Below are 24,108 nucleotides of genomic sequence, written 5' to 3' on the forward strand. Positions count from 1 at the left end.
AGATTCCCAGCTATGGACAGCACTGTTTCAATCTGTTGGATCTCCTCAGCATAGCACAGGGATACTAGTTTGGCAGGAATCTGTTCCTTTTGGAACAGAAATACTAGTTTGGCAATAATCTCCACATTATGTTATTAGCCTCATTAAACAAGTCATGCATGATGTTAAGGGGGCTGCCCCTAGAGAGCAGCAAACAGAGGCACTGTTCTCCTAATTACATCCTGGAGAATAGATTTGCATATTTTACCCATCTGCTGGGGTAGGCACTGATCCACCATGCTCTAATTAACCCCTATGGCATCTAAGGGGTTTTTCTATATACTGTGCACCCTGTGTCCACGGTGAGCACTCAGCTTCTAAGTGGTCACCATACTTCTTCCATAATAGTACAGTGGTAAACCATTCCCGGCTGTTATGTACTATTACAGAAGGGGTTATAGGGTTTGTACCACCTCTCCCAAGCATATTCAACTGCTACCACCACATTACAAGATAAACAGTAGAAAATATATGGTACTTTTAAGTCTTACGCAAATAAGGCAGTTTGTGTAGTGTGGGCTTGCCTTCTGCCCTGAGGGTACTGTTCTTGTTGTTCATATAGGATGGGTGATGATAGAGCAGTGGGAAGATAAACTCTCATTGTACTGGGTGGCAGTGGTAGGAGATGGTAGAGGTTTGAGCATCAAGAGCAGTACTCCAGGAAGATGAAGGTCCACCTCAGTGCACCAACCACCTCCTTTGCATAAGACTTGCATAGGTTGTTTTTCTCCAAATATACAAAGAGGTGACACACATAACAAATGTGTGTTATTCATCACAGTAATTTGTGCTGCAACAGGTGGTGACAGTTAAATATGCTTTGGGGGAGATAGAAGACCCCCTTTAAAAATTGCTCCAGATTTCCAGAAGTATATCTTTAGCTTCAACTCCTAAGCTTGCTAAATTGAACAGTACAATAATATAACTATATATCATAATTAACATGCAAACTTGCTCTTAGGCCTCTTATTAAGTCATGGCACAGCTTTTGATTCCACGGAAAGAACAAGAAGATTTAGTTCAAAGAGTTAGGAGCAAATTTGAATAAGGCTACACTTGTCATACATAAGTGAAGGAAGTTTTTGAACTTGATATAGATAAATCTCACAAGTATACTGGTGAACATCAGCAGGGCCCAACAACATGAAGTCTTGTTTAGTAACTGTATTCATAAAGCCCAGCATACCTTGCAAGTTAGTGGCCTACCTAGGCAAGCTGGGATTTATAGTCTCACCACCCATTCACAACAGGGTTGTCTCACAATTACTATATGCTGCATTTTTGAAAAAAACGTTCAGGTGTCTAGAGCAGACTTTGCTGGTACATACAGGAATCAAAAAAGTTACTGTCTCTAGCTTCAAAATACATTTTTAAAAATATATTACATTGACATGGCGTTGGTATTGTACTCCATCGATTTTACAATTAGCGTACCCCTCAGTTTCTGGGGATGTGGGGGCAGAGGTATACTATTTCACATATTGTGCAGTGCAGCTTTCTCCTGCCCCATCTTTAGTTATCCTATTACTCCAAATCCACAATACTATTGGCCCTCATAACTTGCTTCTTAGCAAAATCCTGACTATGGCCAAACTGGTGCTAGTTCAAAGGTGGAAATCTACAGCTTTCCCACCCATCTCGATATTACTGGATATGATCAACAACTCCTTCTGTTATGAAAAGGCAATTTTCTTGGGTAATAACTCTTATGGTTCGTTTATGAGAACTTGGAAAAAATGGTCTTAATCTAGATTTTTGAAATAGGTTCATGCTTCAGAGAGGAGATTAACCCCTTAAGGACCAGGCCATTTTTTGGTTTCGCATTTTCGTTTTTCCCTCCTCACATTTCAAGAGCCATAACTTTTTCATTTTTCAGTTCACAGAGTCACATGATAGCTTATTGTTTGCGGGACAAATTGTACTTTGTAATGGCACCATTCAATATGCTGTGCAATGTACTGGGAAGCTGGAAAAAAATTCAGAATGAGGCGCAATTGGAGAAAAAAATGCATTTGCGCCATTTTCTTATGGGTTTAATTTTTACAGCATTCACTGTTTGGTACAAATGACATGTTACCTGTGTTCTACGTGTCAGTACAAACGCGGTGATACCAAATTTATATAGTATTTGAAATTTTTTGATACTTTTAAAAAAATGATAAACTTTGCAAAATAGAAAAAAAATTTTGTGTCATCATGTTCTAACACCTGTAACTTTTTCATATTTCCATGTATGGAGCTGGTTGTGGTGTCTTTTTATGCGGGACAAGATGACGTTTCTATTGATACCATTTGGGGAAAGATCCGATGGTTTGATCACTTTTTATTCAATTTTTTATAGGAGGCAAAGTGTTGAAAAAAAACGCTTTTTGGCTGTTTTTATTTTTTTTGCCGCTACGCCGTTCGCAGTACGGGATAAATGTTTTAATATTCTAATAGTTCGGGCATTTTGGAGCGCAGGGATACCTAATATGTTTATGTTTAATGTTCTTTAATTACTTTTATAGCTGATCTAGGGAAAGGGGGGTGATTTGAACTTTTATATTTTTTTAATACTTTTAAAAACTTTTTTTTTTCTTCTGTTACATTTATGATCAGACCCCTTAGGTACCTTGAAACCTAGGGAGTCTGATCGCTCATACTATTCACTGCAATACTACAGTATTGCAGTGAATAGGAAAATCGCAGCACTTCTATTAGACGATGCCTCTGGCATCGTCTAATAGATCTAGTGCAGAGACAAGCCTGGAAGCCTTCAATAGGCTTCCGGCTGTCATAGCAACCGATCACCGCCCTCTTGTGACGTTCAGGAGGGCGGCGATCGGCAAAACATGGCGGCGCCCATGCCGCCGTTTACACACTGCGGTCACGTTTGACCGCAGTGTGTAAAGGGTTAACAGCAGCGATCGGCTCGGGCACCGACCGCTGCTGTTAGTGGCAGGTCCTGGCTGTATTATACAGCCGGCATCTGCCGTGTATGGAGCGAGCTCAGCGTGTGAGCTCGCTCCATACATCCCCATGCGACCCATGACGTACAGTTACGTCAAGGGTCGCTAAGGGGTTAAGTCGTACTTTTACATCTACTATTTAGACGCCTCCATGCCGACCCTCCTGTTGTCTACAAGGTATAAATACTGTTAATTAATTTTTGTTAATTACTGTCATAATTACACTAATTGTCCCTATTGAACAAAATAAATAAAACTTCACTTTTAATGTCCCAAAGTTAAAATTTTTGTTATTACAGTCACTGACAAATACTTGAATACTCCTAGTAGCCACCCTCTGTGTTTCAATTAAAGTGGATACATAGAGCACAATACACACCATAAGGGTGGTTAGAGAATTGTCCCTGGGTGAGTTATTAGCAGTCTCCCTCTTTTTTGGCCACCTGCTATTCCTCCCCAACACTTCCTAGTCTCTATCCACCCCACAAATGAATAAAACTGTTACTGGTCTATTAGAAGCTGTCAGTGTAATCAATTCTGAGTTGTACACAGAACATTAGTAGACTAGTCATGGTGCATAAACCTGGTAAGATATACAGAATGATTCCTGGTCAGTCATCCGTTCCCCAGTCCACCATTACCAGCCCCTCCTTTCCCCAAATGTTTGGGGTGCTACACTCCACACACCTGTAGCTCCTATACTATTAAATGCCCCTACGCGTTTCCCTATAGAAAATAGTTCATCAGGGGGATGTTTTTAGATCCAGTATGTGGTAAAAACCACAGTTCGCGGGACCACAGTGGTTGGCCCCGCTACTTGAGTGGTCAGTCACTAAAGTAGCGGGGCCAACCACTGTGGTCCCGCGAACTGTGGTTTTTACCGCATACTGGATCTAAAAACATCCCCCTGATGAACTATTTTCTATAGGGAAACGCGTAGGGGCATTTAATAGTATAGGAGCTACAGGTGTGTGGAGTGTAGCACCCCAAACATTTGGGGAAAGGAGGGGCTGGTAATGGTGGACTGGGGAACGGATGACTGACCAGGAATCGTTCTGTATATCTTACCAGGTTTATGCACCATGACTAGTCTACTAATGTTCTGTGTACAACTCAGAATTGATTACACTGACAGCTTCTAATAGACCAGTAACAGTTTTATTCATTTGTGGGGTGGATAGAGACTAGGAAGTGTTGGGGAGGAATAGCAGGTGGCCAAAAAAGAGGGAGACTGCTAATAACTCACCCAGGGACAATTCTCTAACCACCCTTATGGTGTGTATTGTGCTCTATGTATCCACTTTAATTGAAACACAGAGGGTGGCTACTAGGAGTATTCAAGTATTTGTCAGTGACTGTAATAACAAAAAATTTAACTTTGGGACATTAAAAGTGAAGTTTTATTTATTTTGTTTTTTTCAATAGGGACAATTAGTGTGTTCTATTATTGTCAGTTTCCCTATACCCTTAGATTTATTACTGTTATAATTACTGTTAATTTTTTTGCTTTTTTTTTATTTTGCTCTTTTTTGACTTATTTGTATTTGGTCATATTGTGATCTGCTTTAACACAGCATGTTGAGTTTTGCAGCCCTCTGGCATGGTATTAATGCTTTTAATTATTGATCTGCTGTACATTTCTACGTTATTTGACTTGTATTGTTTAAAATGAATATATTATAACAATAAAATATATTACATTGTATATTTTAAAAGGGGTAGCCCAGGACACTGTAGTAAAGAAGCCATAGTGCAGCCCTGCTCACAAACACTTTAATGGAACAGAGCTATTTACGACTGTATACCTAATATATAATATTCTTAAAACATTTTATTTATATAACGCCAACATATTCCGCAGCACTATACAATTTAGATTTCACGTACCTGTAGAGTTCAAGTACAGACAAAAAGATACATTACAGAGAAATAGTCAATTCACACAATGGGACTGAGGGTCCTACCCAAGCAAAAACTCATACAGTATATCTTAAAATGAGAGTTCAACATGTGCAGAGTTCAGGCATATTACTTAGGCCTAGATCTACATTCACATTTCTTCATAAAAATCACTAGAACTGGAAGAACAAAAGTCTGCTTTTGGCTAAGGCCCCACATTGCGGAGATGCAGCTTTTTTTTTTTTTGCAGATTTTACTGCTGTTTTTTGAGCCAATGCCAAGAATGGCTACAGAAGAAATGGAAAATATATGGTAAGTACTTGTACTCCTCCCTTCTTCTCAATCCACACCTGACTTTGGCGCCAAAAACCACAGCAAAATCTTCAACAAAAAAAAGCAGAGTTTCTACAATGTGGGGCCTTCTCCATAGGCCGGGACCCCAAGGAGCATAAACACCGCAATTTGTGGTGTTTTATAGTCAGGGCAAAGAGGATGGGATTCTAGAGAATCCCATGCCCACTTTGCAGTAAAAACCGCAGTGCAGACACACGTCAATTATACCCAGCCCAGAACCACTAGGTACAGTTCGAAGTTACTTGACACAGAAAACTACCGTATATTTCGGACTATAAGACGCACTGGACTATAAGAAGGTTTTAGAGGAGAAAAATAGGGAAAAAAAATTTTCAGGCAAAAAATGGTAAAATATTTAATATATGGGAGTTGTAGTTTTGGAACAGCTGCAAGGCCACATTGACAGGTGACCCTGCAGCTGTACGGGGATGTATAGGGCGTTTTTTTTTGTGGGGCCAGGTGTAGACCAGGCATTTTCAGACACAGGGATACCTAATGTATATGTTTCACAGTAATGTTATACTTTTATATGTATTCTAGGGAAAGGAGGTGAACTTTTATTTATTTTATTTATTATATTTTTTTAAGTGTTTTTTTTTTTACTATTTTAATATCCCCCGCCTAGGGGGCTTGAACCTGCAATCATTTGATTGCAAGTCCCATAGACGGCAATACAAGTGTATTGCCGTCTATGGGAGATTCTATACATTACTATCGCGGAGGGTCATAGACCAGCCGCGATAGTAATATATATCTATGACAGGCCTCGGAGCCTTCATTAGGCTCCCGGCTGTCATCGGAACAGGCCGGCTCCTGCGGCCTCGCCGTGCAGGAGCCGGCCTGCATCACTAAAGGTATGGGGCCGGTGGGGGGGGGCTAACTGACTGCCGGGACCTGTGGAGGAGGAGTGGATTTGCAGCATGGCCGTGCTACTGCCACCGTTGGTTTTCTTCAGCGGCAGTAGCGCGGCAATCCGCAGGCCCCGGCAGCTAAGACAGTCCCCGGCATCTGCTGTAATAGACCGGCGGATGCCGGGGAGTGTCTTAGCTGCCGGGGCCTGCAGTATTGTCACACTCCTGCCGCTGAAGAAAACCAGCGGTGGCAGGAGCGCGACCATGCTGCAAACCCACATTCAGACTATAAGACGCACCCTCATTTTCCTCCGAAATTTGGGGGAAAAAAAGTGCGTCTTATAGTCCGAAAAATACGGTATATTTTTAGATCTCAATCCATTCTACATATATGACTTAAGACTCATAAATTTATAATACGAAGTCCTGGCTTATACCTTTCCTCATTGGAGAGAAAATATTTTAGATTTGGCAGTACACTACAATACACACAAAAAAAAAAAAAAAAAAAAAAATATATAGATAGATATAAATGAATGCATCACATACCTAGGTACAGTCTTGTCTTGTTCAGCTATACATTGATCTAAAAGTTCTATGAATCTCTGTGGAAATGTTGAATATTCCACTAGTAATCCTTGCTGGCTTTTGAGACTGGAATGTGAGAAAAATTAAAAAATTAAATACATTTTACGTATAAAAACACACAGTTATTCACAGGATACACATCGATAGTGTCTGAAATGTGGTTCCCACGCTTTTAGAAAATGGCAGTGCATTCTTAAGCTATAAGCAAACATCCATGATAGGAATATCATAACTAGAAAAAAAAAATTAAAATTATAGCTTCCCTCCAGCAGTAGACTTGAAAAAAAATTAAAGAACAAAGCACTTGTTCAAATGAAGGTACCGTAAATGTAGGCAAATATAAGGTTATGCATTTAGGTCAAAGAAATAATAAGTATGATTATGTACTTAATAGTAAATTGCTGGGTAAGACTGCCAATGAAAAGACTTATGGATTTTGGTGAAAAATAAGTTTACCTTTAGCGACAAAAGCCAGGCAGTTCCTGGCAAGGCAAATACAATTATGGGATGCATCAAGAGGTCTAGATTCTCAGGACAAGAACATAGGTATGCCTCTATACAAATCACAGACTATTGTGCACAGTTGTGTGCCCCAGTATACAAAAAGGACATGATTCAATTAGAGAGTGCAGAAAAGGGCAACCAAAATTATTAGGGGAATGGATGAATTGGACTACAATGACTAGATTAACAAACGTGGGGTTAATCAGTTTAGAAAAAAAGAAGTCTACAGGAAAACCTAATAATATACAAATTTACATGAAGTGACAGTATAAAACTTTCAAATGATCTTTTAACTCCTAGGCCAGTGACAATGACAAGTGGGCATCCTCTACATCTAGAGGAGAGAAAGTTTCAAGAGCAACATACTGTAGATGGGGATTCTTTTTTGTAAGAACAGCGAGGATGTGGAACTCACTGCCCCAACAAGTTCAAAGAGGCCTAGATGTCTTTTTCAAACAGAACAATATTATGGGTGATGGGTTCTAGATTTTGTTAAGGATACAATGGGTTTTATACGGACTGCTAGATTAGAGTTGGGAAGGATTTTTCTTCCCAGGATATGTGGCAATTGGCATAAGCCTCATGGTTTGTTTTTTTGCCTTTCTCTGGATCAACACTGTTAAATACTTAGGCTTATACGTTGGATTTGATGGACCAGTGTCTTCATCCAACCTCATTCCACTATGTAACTTAATTATGTAAATTCTTCCATTTCTTTTCTGCAGGCTTGACAAAGGCCTTCTGAGATGCATGTTGCACACCATACAGCAACTTCAGATTGAGACTGATCTGTACATGTAGCTCTGCCTTCAACATGTAGAATGGAGACAGGAGGTCTGTGCAGAACTGTCCACACTGCAACTGCCAATTATAAGAGTAAATACTGATAGAAAATGCAATGCATTTTAGATCACTAGGGGTCGACAACTGGGACCTCTAAATGTCAGCTGTTCAAAACTAAAGAAGCCACAGTGCTGTGGCAAGTTCCACTTCAAAGGCCATGTGATGTTGTATTCATCATTGACATAGCCTCATTACTGCTCACTTCCATTTAAATGAATGGAGATGAGCTGCAATACCAAGCACAGCCTCTATATAAGGTATGGTGCTGTGCTTGGTAAGCAGTAAAAGGGCTACAGCACTCAACCTAATGCAGAGACCTTTTCAAAAAACTGATCGGAAATAGGCACCCTATCCAATTGATAGGCAATAAATATTTAGAAGTATTTTAGTTTTGATGAGACAGAGTCTTTTCTGCTTCTCAGAGACACTGAGCAAGTAATGAGTGTCCAATTTGTTACAGCAATTGTATCTGCCCAGCGTCTTCTCTGTCAAGTAGAGAACATGTTGCAGCTTCAGAAGCAGTCAGCTCACCAGATCAGGGATACTTCTACAAAGATAGAAGCACTTGAGGTGGGCACAAAGGCTGCTCAATAAAACAGCAGGTGGTGCTATTCTGACTTGGTTCTTGAAAAATACACTGCTCAAAAAATAAATGGAACACTAAAATACCACATCCTAGATATCAAAGCATTAAATATTAGGGCTAGTTCACACGGGGCAAGTTGGCAGCGGATTTTGATGTGGAATCCGCCTCAAAATCTGCTGCTCCTATTGACTTCAATGGGAGCCACTCACTTCTTTTTTTTTCCGCTAGCTAGTAGTCGAAAAAAGAATCGAGCTGCCTTATCTTTCCGCGGCTGAGTCAGCTGCAGGGTCCGTGGCTCCAGCCCATTCATTTGGGCCTAATCCATCGTGGAATGCCGCAACGTGATGCTAGCGCATTGCACCAGCATCCCACGCAGCAGCCGCGACGGAATGTGTATACACGGAGCCCTGTGTGAACTAGCCCTTACAGTTGCAAATTATTATTTGTTAGATAGTGTAACAACAATAAAATATGATCAATGTGAATGAATATCCCATAGAGGTCTGGATTTGGAATGATACTCAAAATCAAAGTGGAAAAATCAAATTACAGGCAGATTCAACTTCAGTGGAAATGCCTCAATACAGGGAAGTGAGGCTCAGTAGTGTATGTGACCCCCATGTGCCTGTGTGAACTCCCTAAAATGCCTGGGCATGCTCCTGATGAGGCGGTGGAAGTTCTCCTGAGCGATCTCCTGGATTAAAGCATCAGTCAACTACTGGACAGTCTGTGGTGCAACGTGGTGTTGGTGGATGGAACAAAACATGATGTTCCAGATGTGCTTATTTGGATTCAGGTCTGGGTAGGGGGCAGGCCAGTCTATAGTATCAATGCCTTCATCATGCATGAACTGCTGACACACTCCAGCCACAGGAGACCTAGCATTCTCATGCATCAGAAGGAGCCCAGGGCCCACTGCACCTGCATATGGCCTTCACAATGGGTCTGAGGATCTCATTGCAGTACCTAATGGCTATCAGAGTACCACTGGCTAGCAGACGGAGAAATGTCTCCCCACCCCATTACTAACCCACTGCCAAACCAGTCATGCTGGAGGATGTCGCAGTCAGCAGAACGAACTCCACGGCATTTCCAGACTCTGACATGTCTGTGCTCTTTGCGATTCTGCTTCTCATCCATGATCAATGTCAAATCTGCCCATCTCGGTGTTCTCTGGCAAATGCCATTCGCCCTGCATGGTGTTGGGCTGTAAGCATAACACTCACTTGTGGAAGTTGGACCCGACCACTACCCCTCCTGGTGTCTGTTTCTGGCAGTCTGAGCCGATACATGGATGTTAGTGGCCTCCTGGAAGTCTTATTGCAGGGCTCTAGCACTGCTACTTCTTGCACAAAGTAGGTCCTGATGCTGGATTGTTGCACTCCTACTGCCCCCTCCATGTATCCTGATGTACTGGCCTGTCTACTGGTATCTGCTCCATGCTCTGGACACTGGGCTGACAGACCGTGCTACTCTTCTGGGCCACAGCTCGCATTGATGTGCCATCCTGGATGTGCTGCACTACCTGAGCCACTTCTGTTTGTGCACACCATCTCATGCCATGGGTGGGAGTAACGACAGAATGCAAAAGTGACCAAAACAGCCGCCGAAAAGGATGAGAACAGTCACCTGCACAACCCTCCTTTCCACATTCAATGTTGCTTCATAACTGGACCGGTTGATTTCACAGAAGCGTCACTGACTTGGAGTTACATAGTGTTATTTAAGAAATCCTTTTATTTTTTTGAGCAGTGTATATGGAATAAGCTTTTTTTTTATTTTTATTAGTGCAAATATAAAAATGGTTTGGATTTAACTAATATTCATTTAGATAATTTTCAAAATTACCTTAGAAAATCTTCTTCTCCTAGAGTGAGATTGTATAGGAAAAAAGGATCTGTATCATCTGAAAGACGAACAATGAGGTCCTAGCCCGAACATATGTAAAAAATAAGGAAGAAAAAAATATGTTTTAAACAGCTTAAGCTTCATTGATTATGACAAACAAATATATGCACCTATTAGCTGATATTAAAGAGAACATGCATTTCCATTTAGGAAACCATAGGCTAAGTGATCTCTATATGATTGTCCAGTACGTTCAGAGTGGCAAAACTGAGCAGAGATAAATATGAAAACTAAACCACTGGATGAACATAGAACTACAGATGCAGCAAGCTTGATCTTGACACTTTAAGCCATCTGAATTACTTGGAAGACAAAAGATTCAAAGATCTATACATACAATGTGAAAAAAAAAAAAAAAAATACTCGTCTACTTCCTGCTTTGCTATTTTTGTGTCACTCTAAAAATAAAATAGGTTCTGCATTAAAGTATACCCTTAAAGAGATCTTCCAGGCTAAAATTATTGATGGCCGATGCCAAGAATAGGCCACCAACACTAAATTGGAAAGGATCTGATATCCAGCACCCCTACCGATCAGCGGTCACTGCAGCTTAGCACCTGTTCAAGTGAATGGGAAACAAAGCCGTTGGGATGGATGGATGGATGATGGATCTGATACTCAGCACCCTACCAATCTGATGCTGACGACCAAGAAAAAAAAACAAAAAACTTTTAAATAAGTCATCGATGACTGGTAAAGATCTGACCTGGGCAGCTCAGCAATAAGCACAATCAAAGGAACTAAGGTGGACCTGAGAAAGCCGTACAGAAAAGCAGACATGTCTGTATAAATAATGAATGATAGGGAGTAGAGATGAGCAAATAGTATTCGATCAAATACTACTAAGGGCTCGTTCACATCTGCGTCGCCCTCTCCGTACTGCAGGTTTCCGTTTCCTGCCTAAAACAGAGGCAGGAGACGGAAACCTGCAGGAGTCTCTCTCACCCATTCATTTGAATGGGTGAGAGATGTCCGGCCGTGAGCGGCGGTGAGCGTTTTGCGCTCTCCGCCGCGAAACCGGGTTTTATAATCTGGACACAGAGTCGGACATGAAGTACTCTGTGTCCGGATAAAAAAAATCCGGTTTCGCGGCGGAGAGCCTAAAACGCTCACTGCCGCTCACGGCCGGACCCGGTCTGTGCTTTCCGTCTTCTGGCATGCAGAAGACGGAAAGCTCAGAACGGAAAGAAGAACGCAGGTGTGAACCTAGTGTAAAAGACGGGAATTATTTGTTTCCCCTCCAACCTCCCTTGGCTTTTTTTTTTTTTTTTTTTTTTTTTTTTTTTTTTTTTTTTAACACCAATGTCTACGGAGGGGAGGTATTCGATAAATATACTCGCTCATCTCTAATAGGGAGTGTTTATAACAAGAATCCCTTTAATACACGACAAAACATTTTACTCATTGCCTTTAATGCATCCAACAGCTGAGTGTGTCCACCCAGAGGTAGATGTTGGAACTAAGGGACAGTAGATCCTGAACAGGCTGACTACTTCTTTGCTAATAACAAAAGACAGAAAATCTTTACAATACTGTCTAATATGTAACCAAATTCTTGCAAACAAATATTGCTAACTTACCTTTTTATATACAGGTTTTGAAAAAGAATGTGTTTCTACGGCAAGTCTGACGGTGGATCGCCTGATGGAAAATAACATTTGTAAAACACACAATTGTATGCATCTCTTTCTGACATATCTACACGTCGTGTAGCAAAAAATTACAACAACTACACCAACCTGCAGTAGGCCATTGGTCACACAATGGTTAACGCAATGACTGGATTCCCCTCTTAAAGGGAGCATCGTATTAAACCAATAACAGGTGGGTTGGTCTCACCTGAATGAAAGGCTCCCCAACCCTTCCCCAACCATGAAAATGTGTGCCGGTGTTGCAGAGATATTTATCTATCTCCCAATATTCACACGAACAGTCAGGAGCACTGAGGGTGGCTCCATTCCTCCAAACCGCTAAACCCAACAAGGCTCTAATATGCCATAGGCTGATAACTATAAAACAAAACAAAGACACCGAGCGCACTAAGTGTAGTATTTGAGAGTACACAAATGATTAAAAACTGGGTAAGTATTAACGTGGACCAGATGGCCTCTCACCTTATGAGGTTGTGAATAGTCACAACACTTGAAATCGTATTGGGGTGAGAGTGGCAGCAGTTCAATCCGTCACCGGAGAACCAGAGGAAGTACTGAAGAGGAAAAGGGGACCAAAGGTCCGTTGAGGGAGAACCGCGCACACTGGTAAGTTTAAGAAGATGGTAAACCAGGGTCCAATCACATAGGGTTTATTGGGTAGTGCTATATGCTGTATTTTTAACTACCCAATAAACCCTATGTGATTGGACCCTGGTCTACCATCTTCTTAAACATACCAGTGTGCGCGGTTCTCCCTCAACGGACCTTTGGTCCCCTTTTCCTCTTCCATAGGCTGATAACTGGCATGGCTCTAGCTCCCTGGCCATTTCGCTAAAATAAGGCAAGAGGGTGTTTTACAAAAACAGTGAAGTGGAGCAGTTTAAGTAACAGGGCTACACTCAGTGTTCCAGACTACTCATTCGCATATTGTGAAAAATGAATATCTCCACTATAGAGGCATACATTTTCATGGGCTAAAGGATGAGACATTCAGGTGAGCCTGACCCAATTCTGTTGCTAGTATATTAGGCTTCATCCTGGTCACAGATAAACCTATATCAAAGGCCAATTTCTCCTTAAATAGTCATTGTCATGTAATGACACAACATGGTAATCAAACATCTACCTGGTAACGAGCATCACATGACTATGGACTGAAGTAAACAAAGAATGACAGCAAGCAGATGTAGCAAACCGCGAGAAATTGGCGCAGAAAGGATACACTATTTCCTTATGGGTTTTTATATCTCTGCTTGCTATCGTTCATTCTGCTTACTTCCAGTGAATAAAAATCAGTCCTTGTTTATGTGATATTCAGTCCATGATCTCAGAATGCTTTATTTTTCCATGACACAGGACTCATAGTAGTGCAGAGTTTTCTTTTCTGGATGATCATTCTTCCAAATGCCACTTCTCTTAAAGATAAATATCAAGGACATACATATTCTGCAGGAATTACAGGGATTTTCCTTCATAAATATGGTCTGCACACATTAGAACATGATCATTTGAGTAAGCCTAAGGGTTTACTCACAAGTCAATCAAATTTCAATCTAAACAGTGTAAAAACACACACAATGGGTTTACACTGTCTAGTACTATTAGCACACCGATTGTGTGCAACTGGCTTTAATAACTGGCTGCCGTGAATGAACAGGAGCCACGGAAGCAGGGTTGCAAAATTGGACAGGAATAGGACCTGTACCATATTTTGCGGCCCAGACCCGCACATGCGACTGTGTCATTCCTGCATGGAGGGCTTAACTCTCCACCACTTTCAGTTTGATAACAGCGGACACTCGGCAACCCCATTATAGTCAAAGCGGTCTGCTGCAGTGTTTCACCAGACCAGTTTGCTGCTCTAGCGTAGTTCTACTCTTTTATTCAAACTCTCCTGGTTTTGGCATCAAAAAACAACATAACACAAATGTTAAAACAACCTCAAAAGAAAAAAAACAAAATATATTCAAAGACCTACTAATCACATACAAAAGTTTAATTTTTCAAGATAAACGTGAAAAAGTACGACCACCAATTTCAAGTTCTTAGTTAGAGGCAGCCAGTGTCACAGCTCAGAATCACACCTCTTGCCTGTTCCTGACTGACATCGCCCTCCAGTATAGTACCTAAATAGCATACAAGGCACCAAAACTTTCAGAACTGATTGCTCAAAGACTAGAGAAAAAGTCTAAACTGTGCTGGAATCAGTGAGGTCAACCCTTTCCCTGCCACTCACGTATTTAAACGCCCGGTCAGGGTGGTATTTCAGTAACTGCGGACATATCTAGTATGTCCTTACTACCAGTGCTGATTTCTCAGGATCCATTAGGGCTATGAAGAGAGTGATTTTGGCATCATTTTAACCCCTTAATGACACAATAGTAAGTCATTGATCGCACAGGGATGCCAGCTGTATAGTATAGCCAGCCCCTGCCTACAGCTGTGATCAGTGCAGAGATCAATATCAGCTGTTAATACTTTAAATGCGACTACAGCATCTAAAGTGCGCAGCCGTTACTATCTTTTACCGGTTGTCATGACAGCCGGGAGCCTATTGAAGACTCATCATTGCCATAGTCCTATTACACCCTACCACAAGCAGCGTGTAATAGATGTGAGTGGATTTTATTGAATAGTGTAAGTGATCAGACCCCTAGGGTGTCTAAACATAAAAGTAAAATACGAAGAAGAAAAAAAGTTTTTAAAAGTATGAAGAAAAAACAAAAAACAATTTTTCAACAATTGGCCTCCAAAAAAAAAAAAAAAAAAAAAAAAGTCGCCCTAATCATCCCCATACATGGTTTAGATTTTAGAGATGAGCGAACACTATTCAAAACAGCCGTTTCGAATAGCACACTCACATCGATATGAATGGAAGCGGCCGGCCTCGTGTGCCGGCTACGTCCATTCATTTCTATGGGAGCGTGCTATTCGAAACGGCTGTTTTGAATAGTGTTCGCTCATCTCTATTAGATTTTTTTTAAGAGGTTAAAATATAAATATGATATCCCTGGAGTTGTAACAAAACATAGAATACAGGTGACCTATCACTTTGGCTGCACAGTGAACGCCGTAAAAAAAAAAAAAAAAGTCGCACAAATGCAGCTTTTCTCCAATTCTCACATATTCAGAATTTTTTTTCCAGCTTCCCAGTACATTATACAGAATATTCAATGGTAGCCTCATGAAGAACAATTTGTCCCACATACATTAAGCCCTCATATGACTCAGAGCAGAAAAATAATAAAAAAGAAAAAATAAAGGTTATGTGTTTTGGCAAGAAGGGAGTCAGAAACAAAAATCTAAGAATTTCCCCGGGGGAAAGTGGTTAAATTCATTGTCTGGGGCAGAGCCTTTCAGAGCACTGGTGTAGAATGAGAAAAATCTTGGAGATGGGAACATGATGTTCGGACAACAGAGCATACAAGTTTAAGATCATTGGCAGAATAGAGAGGACAGTTATCACAGCCAGACATCTGATTACTGTGCTCATCACATGACCATGGACAAAATTTCATCCACTAGAAGTAACAATGAATGACAGCAAGCAGAGATCTAGAAAACTGTGAGGAATTGATATAAAGTGTATTAGAAAATTATAACTTGTTATTACACAAATAATCACATTGGTCTCTCTATATTGGTCTGAAAGTGGAGAACCCCTTTAAGGTGATAGACAGTGATGAGGGAAGAGTTGCAGAGAGGTGCAGCATCATGGATGGATTTAAGGGAGAGTGGGACAATTTTATATTATATTCTGTGGAGGATGGGCAACCAGGGTAGCAACTGGTAGATGAATCTATGAGTCTGGTGGCTGCATTCAGGACAGACTGTAGAAGGGAGAGTTTAGTAAGAGGAAGCCCAATGAGGCTAGGTTCACATCTACACATGGGTCTCAGTCTCATCGGTCTCATGGGTTCAGATCCGCCAGGGACTCAAACATCAGAGAGCTGGACTGCTAAGAGAGTGGTTACCTGCAGACCCCCATAGATTATAATGAGGTCCGCGGTTTTTATACCGAAACTGGTGGAGAGAAAAGTCTTCTGTGCAGAACTTTCCTCCCATTTTTGGAAGTTTCTGCAGAGGAGTCTCCAATGGGGACTTCAACACAGACATCATTGTCTTGGCTACAGAGCATTGCATTATATTGTATTTTTGGAAGTTTTAGGCAAGAAAAATTTGTAAAAAAAAAAATAATAATAATAATTCATAGTATTTTAACGCTCTCTGGTGAGCAAATAGAATAGAATGCTCAATGTCAGTAACTGGTATGCTGGGAAATAAAAAAAAAAAGTGGACATTATGCCAACAATTTGCTTGGGTATTAGAGCCCACCACACTGTATAATGCTCCTGAATGCATCCACAAAGAATGGACATGGACACCTACAGCAGTCGGGAGAAACACTCATCTCCCACAACCAACTACCCCTTTACTTCTAATACATTACAACAGTAGTAGCAGGGATTGGCAGCCATTACTGTGGTCTACACAGGAGCCAAGCTAGCTTACTCTTGTGTAGGCAGCAAGGATGATTTCTAATCCCTGCTACTATTGTTATGTATATGGGGGGCATTGGTTAGAGGATGACCAATGATTCTCCTTGCCATTGTCATTAAGACAGGCATCTGGACAGCTGGCACCCAAAGTATAGATTTGGGGCGTGGTTTGCCAGCTTAGTATCCCATTGGAGAGGGCAGCTTTCCCTCTCTTGCCCTGAACTGATCTGATAGATTGGCATGGGTCAGGGAGAGACAGTGCTTGAGAAGGGTTTTCCCAGCTAAAAGTGCATTTTATAGTCTAAAAAAAAAAAAAAAATGAAAAATTACTTTGCCGTGATATTCAATTATTTCTGTTGTGTTTAATGTGATAAACGTTGCACAAAGTTACATTTTCATGAAAGACTAGATGATTTTGGCATTCTAGGCTGGTTCAACTGCAATGTGTAAATTTTGTCCTAAGGCAGGGGCCAAATGTAGCTTAAAGGGGCTCTGTCAGCAAAATTATGCTGTATGAGCCCCACATATGCGTGAATAGCCTTTAAAGAGGACCCTTCACCATATCCGGGCACAGGCAGTGTTATATACTGCCGGAAAGCTGACAGTGCGCTGAATTCAGCGCACTGTCGGCTTTCCCGATCTGTGCCCGGTGTGAAGAGCTTACAGTGCTGGTACCGTAGCTCTTCTATGGTCAGAAGGGCGTTTCTGACAGTTAGCCAGGAACGTCCTTCTGCCTCGCGGCGCCAATCGCGCTGTACTGTGGAGCAGGGAGGAACGCCCCCTCCTTCTGCTCACACAGCTTGTCCATAGACGAGCATTATCAGGGAGGGAGGGGGCACACTGCCTGTGCCCGGATATGGTGAAAGGTCCTCTTTAAGAAGGCTATTCAGGCACCGCTAATGTTATTATACCCCCCCCGTTTTAACATAAGACCATAAGTTATACATAACTTATAAGTTATACTTATTGTTCACCCTGGGCGGTGATCCACGGTCCGACGTCATCTTCTGGCACGCCATCCTCTTCTTTCTTCTTCTTTTAGTGACGCCCTCCGGTCCTGGCTCTTCCCCGGCTTCTTCGTCCTCTTCTTTCGGTAGGATTGGTTCAAATCCGGAGCGTGTGCAGTATCGCTAGCCTCAAGGACGCGAGCGTACTGCCATCGAGAAACATGGCGCCAAAGCGTGCACAGTAGCTCCGGATGGAGCACTACTGCGCACGCGCCGGATTTGAACCAATCCCGCCGGAAGAAGAGGATGATGAAGCCGGGGAACAGCCAGGACCGGAGGACGTCGCCGAAAGAAAGAAGAGGAAGGCGTGCCAGAAGATGACGTCGAACCGTGCATCACCGCTCAGCGTGCACGCTGAATATAATTTACATATATGTTTTTATTTTAAAACGGTGGTGGGGGGGGGGGGTTAAAATAAAATTTTTAAAAGCTTTTTAAAGGCTATTCACGAATATGTGGGGCTCATACAGCATAATTTTGCTGATAGAGCCCCTTTAAACACTGTGAATTTGCTGTGATGGAAATGATGCAGCCTCTGGCTAATCCCATCCACATATTGCTGAAAAATATCACATGATGCCCTGGGAGCAGCAGGACTGTGGTGGGAGACAGATCATAGGGAACAGATTCGCTCATGCACCGATTTCACCTGGGTTTAATCTTTATGGTGTTCACTGTGTAGTAAAAAATGACATGTTACCTGTATTCTGAGTCAGTACGTACACAGCAATACCAAATTTATATAGTATTTGTAATGTTTTGATACCTTGTAAAACATTAAAAACTTTGCAAAATTGAAAAAAAAAAATTGAGTCACTATGTTCTGACAACTGTAACTTTTTCATATTTAAGTATGGAGCTGGGTATGCTGTCTTATTACGAAGGACAAGATGACGTTTTTAGATTCCCCCCCCCCCCCCCATCTACACAATTGGGATTATTTAATAGTTTCGGGCATTTTTGAGCACGCCGAACCTAAAGCGTGTGTGTTTTTGTTTATTTTTATACGTGATCTAAGGAAAGATAGGTGATTTAAACTTTTGTCTTTTTTTAATGCTTTTAAAAGCTTTTTTTTTTTTTTACTTTTATATTCAGACCCCCTATGGGTCTTGAACCCTAGAGGGTCTGATCACTCATACTATTCAATGCAATACAATACTACTGCCTATGGCATCGTGAAATATAACTATGGCAATGACAAACCTGGAATTCTTCAATAGGCTCTCAGGTATCATGGCAACCGATTACATTCCAGAGGACGCCAATTGGTAAAAGATGGTGGTGCCCATGGCACCTGTGCACTTTAGATGCCACGGTTGTGTTAACTGCAGCATCTAAAGTGTTAACAGCTGGAATTAGTGTTGGCACCAATTGCATCTGCTGGCAGGGGGTGCTGGCTGTATTATATAGCTGGCATCCGCTGTGTATGAGCCCTCGCCATATGACCAATGGCAAACTATTACGCTCTTGGTGGCTAAGGGTCCATTCCAACAGATTTTAATAGTACCTGCTCTGAAAAGAAGATAATTTGCATTGCAAGTCAGGTTTCAGCAGGAGCACAGAGCTCCTCAGGGTGTACACTCACATAGTAATACCTCGATACAGCCAAAACCTCGCCCACAAGCTGCAGGAAACACTTACACAATGAGGGTGTGTCTGTAGGAATTTGACCGCCTCATAATGCCACCTAAAATCAGTCTGCCATCCATTTCAGTGAAAGGCAGCTAGCGGGAAAAAAATAAGCATCTTGCTCATTTTTTGGATGGATTCCACCTGAGAACCATTGAAATGAACGGAAGCAGAAAATATACTTTTTCCTTTGGTGCAGAACTGTCAAATTCACCAAGACAAATCCACTTGTGAAATTTGACCTTGCCCAATGTGCAAAACACAGCAACAGTACCACTCTTCTCCAAATGCTATGTTGGCTTTTGTCAAGCAAAAAAAAAAAGAAAAAAGTATATAACAATATTGTGTGTTAACACTATATAATCATACAATAGCCGTAAGCCTGCACCACGTGCACATATACTCTTACCATAGGTTCACAATAGCGTTTAGCTTTCCATTCTTCGCGTTCGCTTGGGGACCCGAAAAACGGAAAGCTAACCTGTTTAAGGTCGGGGCCCTAAGTGGCGTAAACAATGTTTTACAGTTACAGCAAAGTGGATGCCATTCTAGCAAATCCCATCCCAAATTTGTGTTAAAAACAAAACAAAAAAAACAAAGTGATGCGGATACGTTGCGATTTCTAGAACAGTCACGGTTTTGGAAATCGCAGCATGTCAATTATACAGTTTCCCTATAGGTATAATTGAAGCAGAAAATCCACAGAGGAGAACTCTACAAACTTGCTATCAAAAGCGTTGCAGGAAGAACCACGATTATGTTACCGCCATGGTTTTCCTTGCAGCACTTATTTGCTACGGGATGCAAAAATGGGGCCTTAGCTTAAAAAGCAGTTACCCGTGGAAACCTGCAGACCCCATAGACCAGGGGTCCTCAAACTTTTCAAACAGTGGGCTGGAGGCAGAGCAGGTCGCACAGACATCGGGAGCGGTGCCCTCCAACAGGTAAAGTGAAGTGCGCTCCATGGCCTGGCCCGAGCTCCCCAGGAGCTTCATTATAAATGCACGTCTGCCGGCATTGTCCAGACAGAAGTGCTTGGCGGGCCGCATGTGGCCCGCAGTTTGAGGACCCCTGCCATAGACTATAATGAGATCTGGCGGGTTTCTGGCGGAAAAATGCAGAGAGAAAAGTCCTGCTTGAAGGACTTTTCTGTCCACATTTTTTAAGCAAATTTGGGGATGTATGCCCTGAATGGAAATCAAGTGTTAGTGTGAATGTAGACTTAGTAACACACAGTTAGCAGCAGCCTTTGGGAAGGTCTGGGAGGTGATGAGGTGGGAGAAGCAGAGACCCCAGTCACAGTGACCAAAAGCTTGAAGGATTAATCTGTGTGGCTGCCTTCAAACAGCCAATGGAAAACTGGTTACACAAATACACTTAGCAGAATATATATATATATATATATATATATATATATACATATACACACACACATACATACATATGTATATTAATAATGACAGAGCTACTTCTTTGTATCCCCTCAGGTACATTCCTCCTATTACCGAGCACCACTCACACACGCAGCATCCTCGGCAGGTGTGAGAGGGCTGAGCCAAGCACACAGGTGAATGAACAGCTCCTTACCTCTCCTCACAGTCCCGGCATTTAATAATAATGGAGACAACTTTACAGAACAGCTCTTCCACCATGGTGCCGCCGTCCTCTCTACATGTACATGTCCTGCTCTCTCCTGGGCGGGGGTCTCACACGCGGCACCTGTTAGTAGCACTCAGGCCATACACACAGATGGCACCATGCTCCCAGGCTTGGAATGAGCCGCCTCACCTTGCCCGCTCCTCCTCCTTTACCTCCCCTTTCCCTCTCAGCCGCGGCTCCCGTGGGGATTCGCGCCACCTTCCCGCCGCCCGCTGCTCTTTTGCCTTTCCTTGTCTCCCTTCCCAACTCCTCCTCCGGCCACCGCTCCGGGGTGTGAGCTGCACAATTGAGCAACTGCAGATCACCTCAGGGCAGGTGTGCAAATACAGGTTAGACCTGCGTTCAGGAAACTCATTACTATAATAGTAGGCAGGGGCTCAGCCATTACTGCTGCCAATCTGAAGCGACGATATCCTATTATTATCAATGCTACAAGTCCTATTCCGTTCTCCATGTTCACATCTGTAGCTTCTTACACCTGGAAGGTGGTGACATATACAGCTCACTGACACCACAAACAAACCACCTGGGTCTTGTGATGCAATTTGTTATAAGGAAAAAAAATTACAGGCAGCCATAGGACTTGGTTGGAGATCTTTGGCAAATACAGCTAATGCTAGTTCATGCTAGCGCCCGAGTCTCTGTCGTTTGGGTCCACATGGGGACCCGAAAGACGGAGACCCTGTCTGCTTAAAGAGGACCTTTCACCACTTGGGACATATGCGGTTTTATACACCGCTAGAAAGCCGACAGTGCGCTGAATTCAGCTTTCCCGTTCTGTGCCACCGGTGAAGAGCTATCAGTGCCTGTACCGTAGCTCTTCACTGTCAGAAGGGCGTTTCTGACAGTCAGTCTGGAACGCCCTTCCTCACAGCACCATCTATAGCACTGTACTGTCAGATGGGGTATTCCTGACCACCTAGCAATGACGCTGACCAGTACTCGTCTATCGGGAGGGGGTGTTCCTCACCACTCTCAAAGTACTCTCAAGTGAGGAAGGGCGTTCCTGACTGTCAGAAACGCCCTTCTGACGGTGAAGAGCTACAGTACCGGCACCGATAGCTCTTCACCCGGGGCACAGAACGTGAAAGCCGACAGTGCTCTAAGTTCAGCGCACTGTCGGCTTTCTAGGGGTATATAAAACCGCATGTGCTCCAGATGGTGAAAGGTCCTCTTTAAAAAACGGTTATCCGCAGACTCCATAGAATATAATAGGGACCATCCATCCCGTTTCTGAGGAGAGAAAAAGTTCTCCTTTCAGGACTTTTCTCCCTGCCGATTTTAGGCGGAATCTGCGTCGGAGACTCCAACGCAGATGGGAATCCAGCCAAATATATGGTCACAACTGCGCTGGTGTTCACCTGTTCCGAATCCATCTAGAAAAAAAACAACGGGTTCGTCAAAAAGCAGACACAAACGGTTACACAAGGCATACCATAATCTGTCAATGGGCATGTATAAAAAAAAGTCAGTTTGTGGTGGATCCATTTTTTCTTCCCCTCTTATTCATTCTGAGTATATGCAAAGAAGAATGAAGAGGAAAAAAACTGACACAAACTGATCATCATCTGTTCATAATCCGTTTGTGTCTGCCCTGCATAGACCTCAGTGTTAGAAAAACTGGATATGTTCCTGGCTTTCATATATCCTTATTTTTTGGATTGAGCAAAAATGCGAGTTCAACTTTTGTCTCTGCCCAGAAGAGCAGATGCACGGCAGAAAAGCTAAAAAGCATATGGCGGATTAATGGTTTTTTTAAATGACCCGTTCTAATTAGTTTTTATGATCTTTCAACAAATCCCAAAAACTGATTACCAACGCAGATGTGAACCCAACCTTAATTTGGTTAAATCTGCCAAAATTGTAGACATTTTTAACAGTAGATCCTGTAAAAATTTAAGCTGAATCTGCAAATGATCTGCAGATAACTTTCTCAGACTACAATTACATCAGGAGACTCCCATCAGATTGTCAGCCTGAAATTGCGGGGCAAAATAAGTATTCCACGCAACGTAGTATGTACTGTATGTTCTCCCTATGTTTTTGTGGGTTTCCCAAAATTTGCTGTGGTGTATAAAAATATAATAATAGGTAAACTGGTTTCCTGTAAAACATCTGACCCTTGTGGGTGTTGGGGATGAGCGCAGCAGCCACTAAGTCCTCTACCCCACAATTCTCCCTGCGCTTTGAGTCCCATAATGAGAAATGTGTGTTACCAATGTGTGTCATTGTCATACATATGGGAATGGCTTTTCAGAAAAAACAGGGTGCACCAAAAATACGATAAGATTGCATTACAAAATTTTCACTCAAAATAAGCCATTGGTAGATGGTATAAACTTAACCTAGACAATCTGTCTATAAATCAGCATTAGTCAATGTTATAAATCTAAAGTATTTTCAGGCTGCCTAAGTTTACACTCACTAAGGGCGGGTTCACACCAGCGCCCGATCTACGTTTTGAGGTTTCTCTCTTCTGCTGATAGGAGATGGAAACCCGCCATGCAGTGTCCGCCGGTGAGTACCCGTGAGCGTCTTCTGCTCTCCGTGGCAAAACAGTTTGTTTTTTTTTTAACCGGACACAAAGTCCTGCATGTCCAACTTTGTATCCGGTTAAAAAAAAAAACGCTTTCGCCGCAGAGAGCAGAAGACGCTCACGGGCGGACACTTTGCAAACCCATTCAAATGAATGGGTTTGAAAACTGCCTGCCGAGTTCCGTCTCCTGTGCAGTTTCTCTGGCACGAAACGGAAACCTCAAAACGGAGATGGGGCCTGGCGATTAGTAAATATGGGCAAGTGTTTTCAAAAATGCATGCGTTTAAAAAAATGCAGCTTGTTAATTTAACAAAAATTCGGCATTTTTCTCATAGACATATAAGGGAGGCAAAAATACAGCGTAAAATCAATTTTAAAAAATGTTGTTTTGCTGCTTTTTTTTCCCAACTGAAATGTTAGATTACTATGTAACAAAACATTTGCTTGGATTCTGCATAAGACCTGTGATGAAAACATAGATACAGTCTAGAAAGCTCAACATACTGACCTAATATGTGGCTGGTTCCAGATGGCAATGTTTAGTGTGTTTTTCCTGATGTTTTTCCAGGTTTAATTGCAGTTTCTTTGCATCTTATTATGTGCTTT

At 42.1% G+C, this 24,108-nt stretch overlaps 1 protein-coding gene across 1 annotated transcript in view; it reads right to left on the reverse strand.

Moving 5' to 3' along the window:
• LOC142194330 (spindle assembly abnormal protein 6 homolog) overlaps window positions 1-20,959 on the reverse strand; it is a 67,079-nt gene extending 46,120 nt beyond the window's left edge. The window contains exons 1-4 of the mRNA XM_075263389.1: window positions 20,895-20,959; window positions 12,101-12,161; window positions 10,461-10,540; window positions 6,641-6,745 (exon numbers count right to left, since the gene is read on the reverse strand). Of these exons, the coding sequence (XP_075119490.1) occupies window positions 6,641-6,745; window positions 10,461-10,540; window positions 12,101-12,161; window positions 20,895-20,959 (311 nt within the window). The remainder of the gene's footprint in view (window positions 1-6,640; window positions 6,746-10,460; window positions 10,541-12,100; window positions 12,162-20,894) is intronic.
• Window positions 20,960-24,108: the final 3,149 nt, after the last annotated feature.

This window comes from Leptodactylus fuscus, chromosome 1, assembly GCF_031893055.1.
Source record: "Leptodactylus fuscus isolate aLepFus1 chromosome 1, aLepFus1.hap2, whole genome shotgun sequence".
Classification (NCBI taxonomy): domain Eukaryota; kingdom Metazoa; phylum Chordata; class Amphibia; order Anura; family Leptodactylidae; genus Leptodactylus; species Leptodactylus fuscus.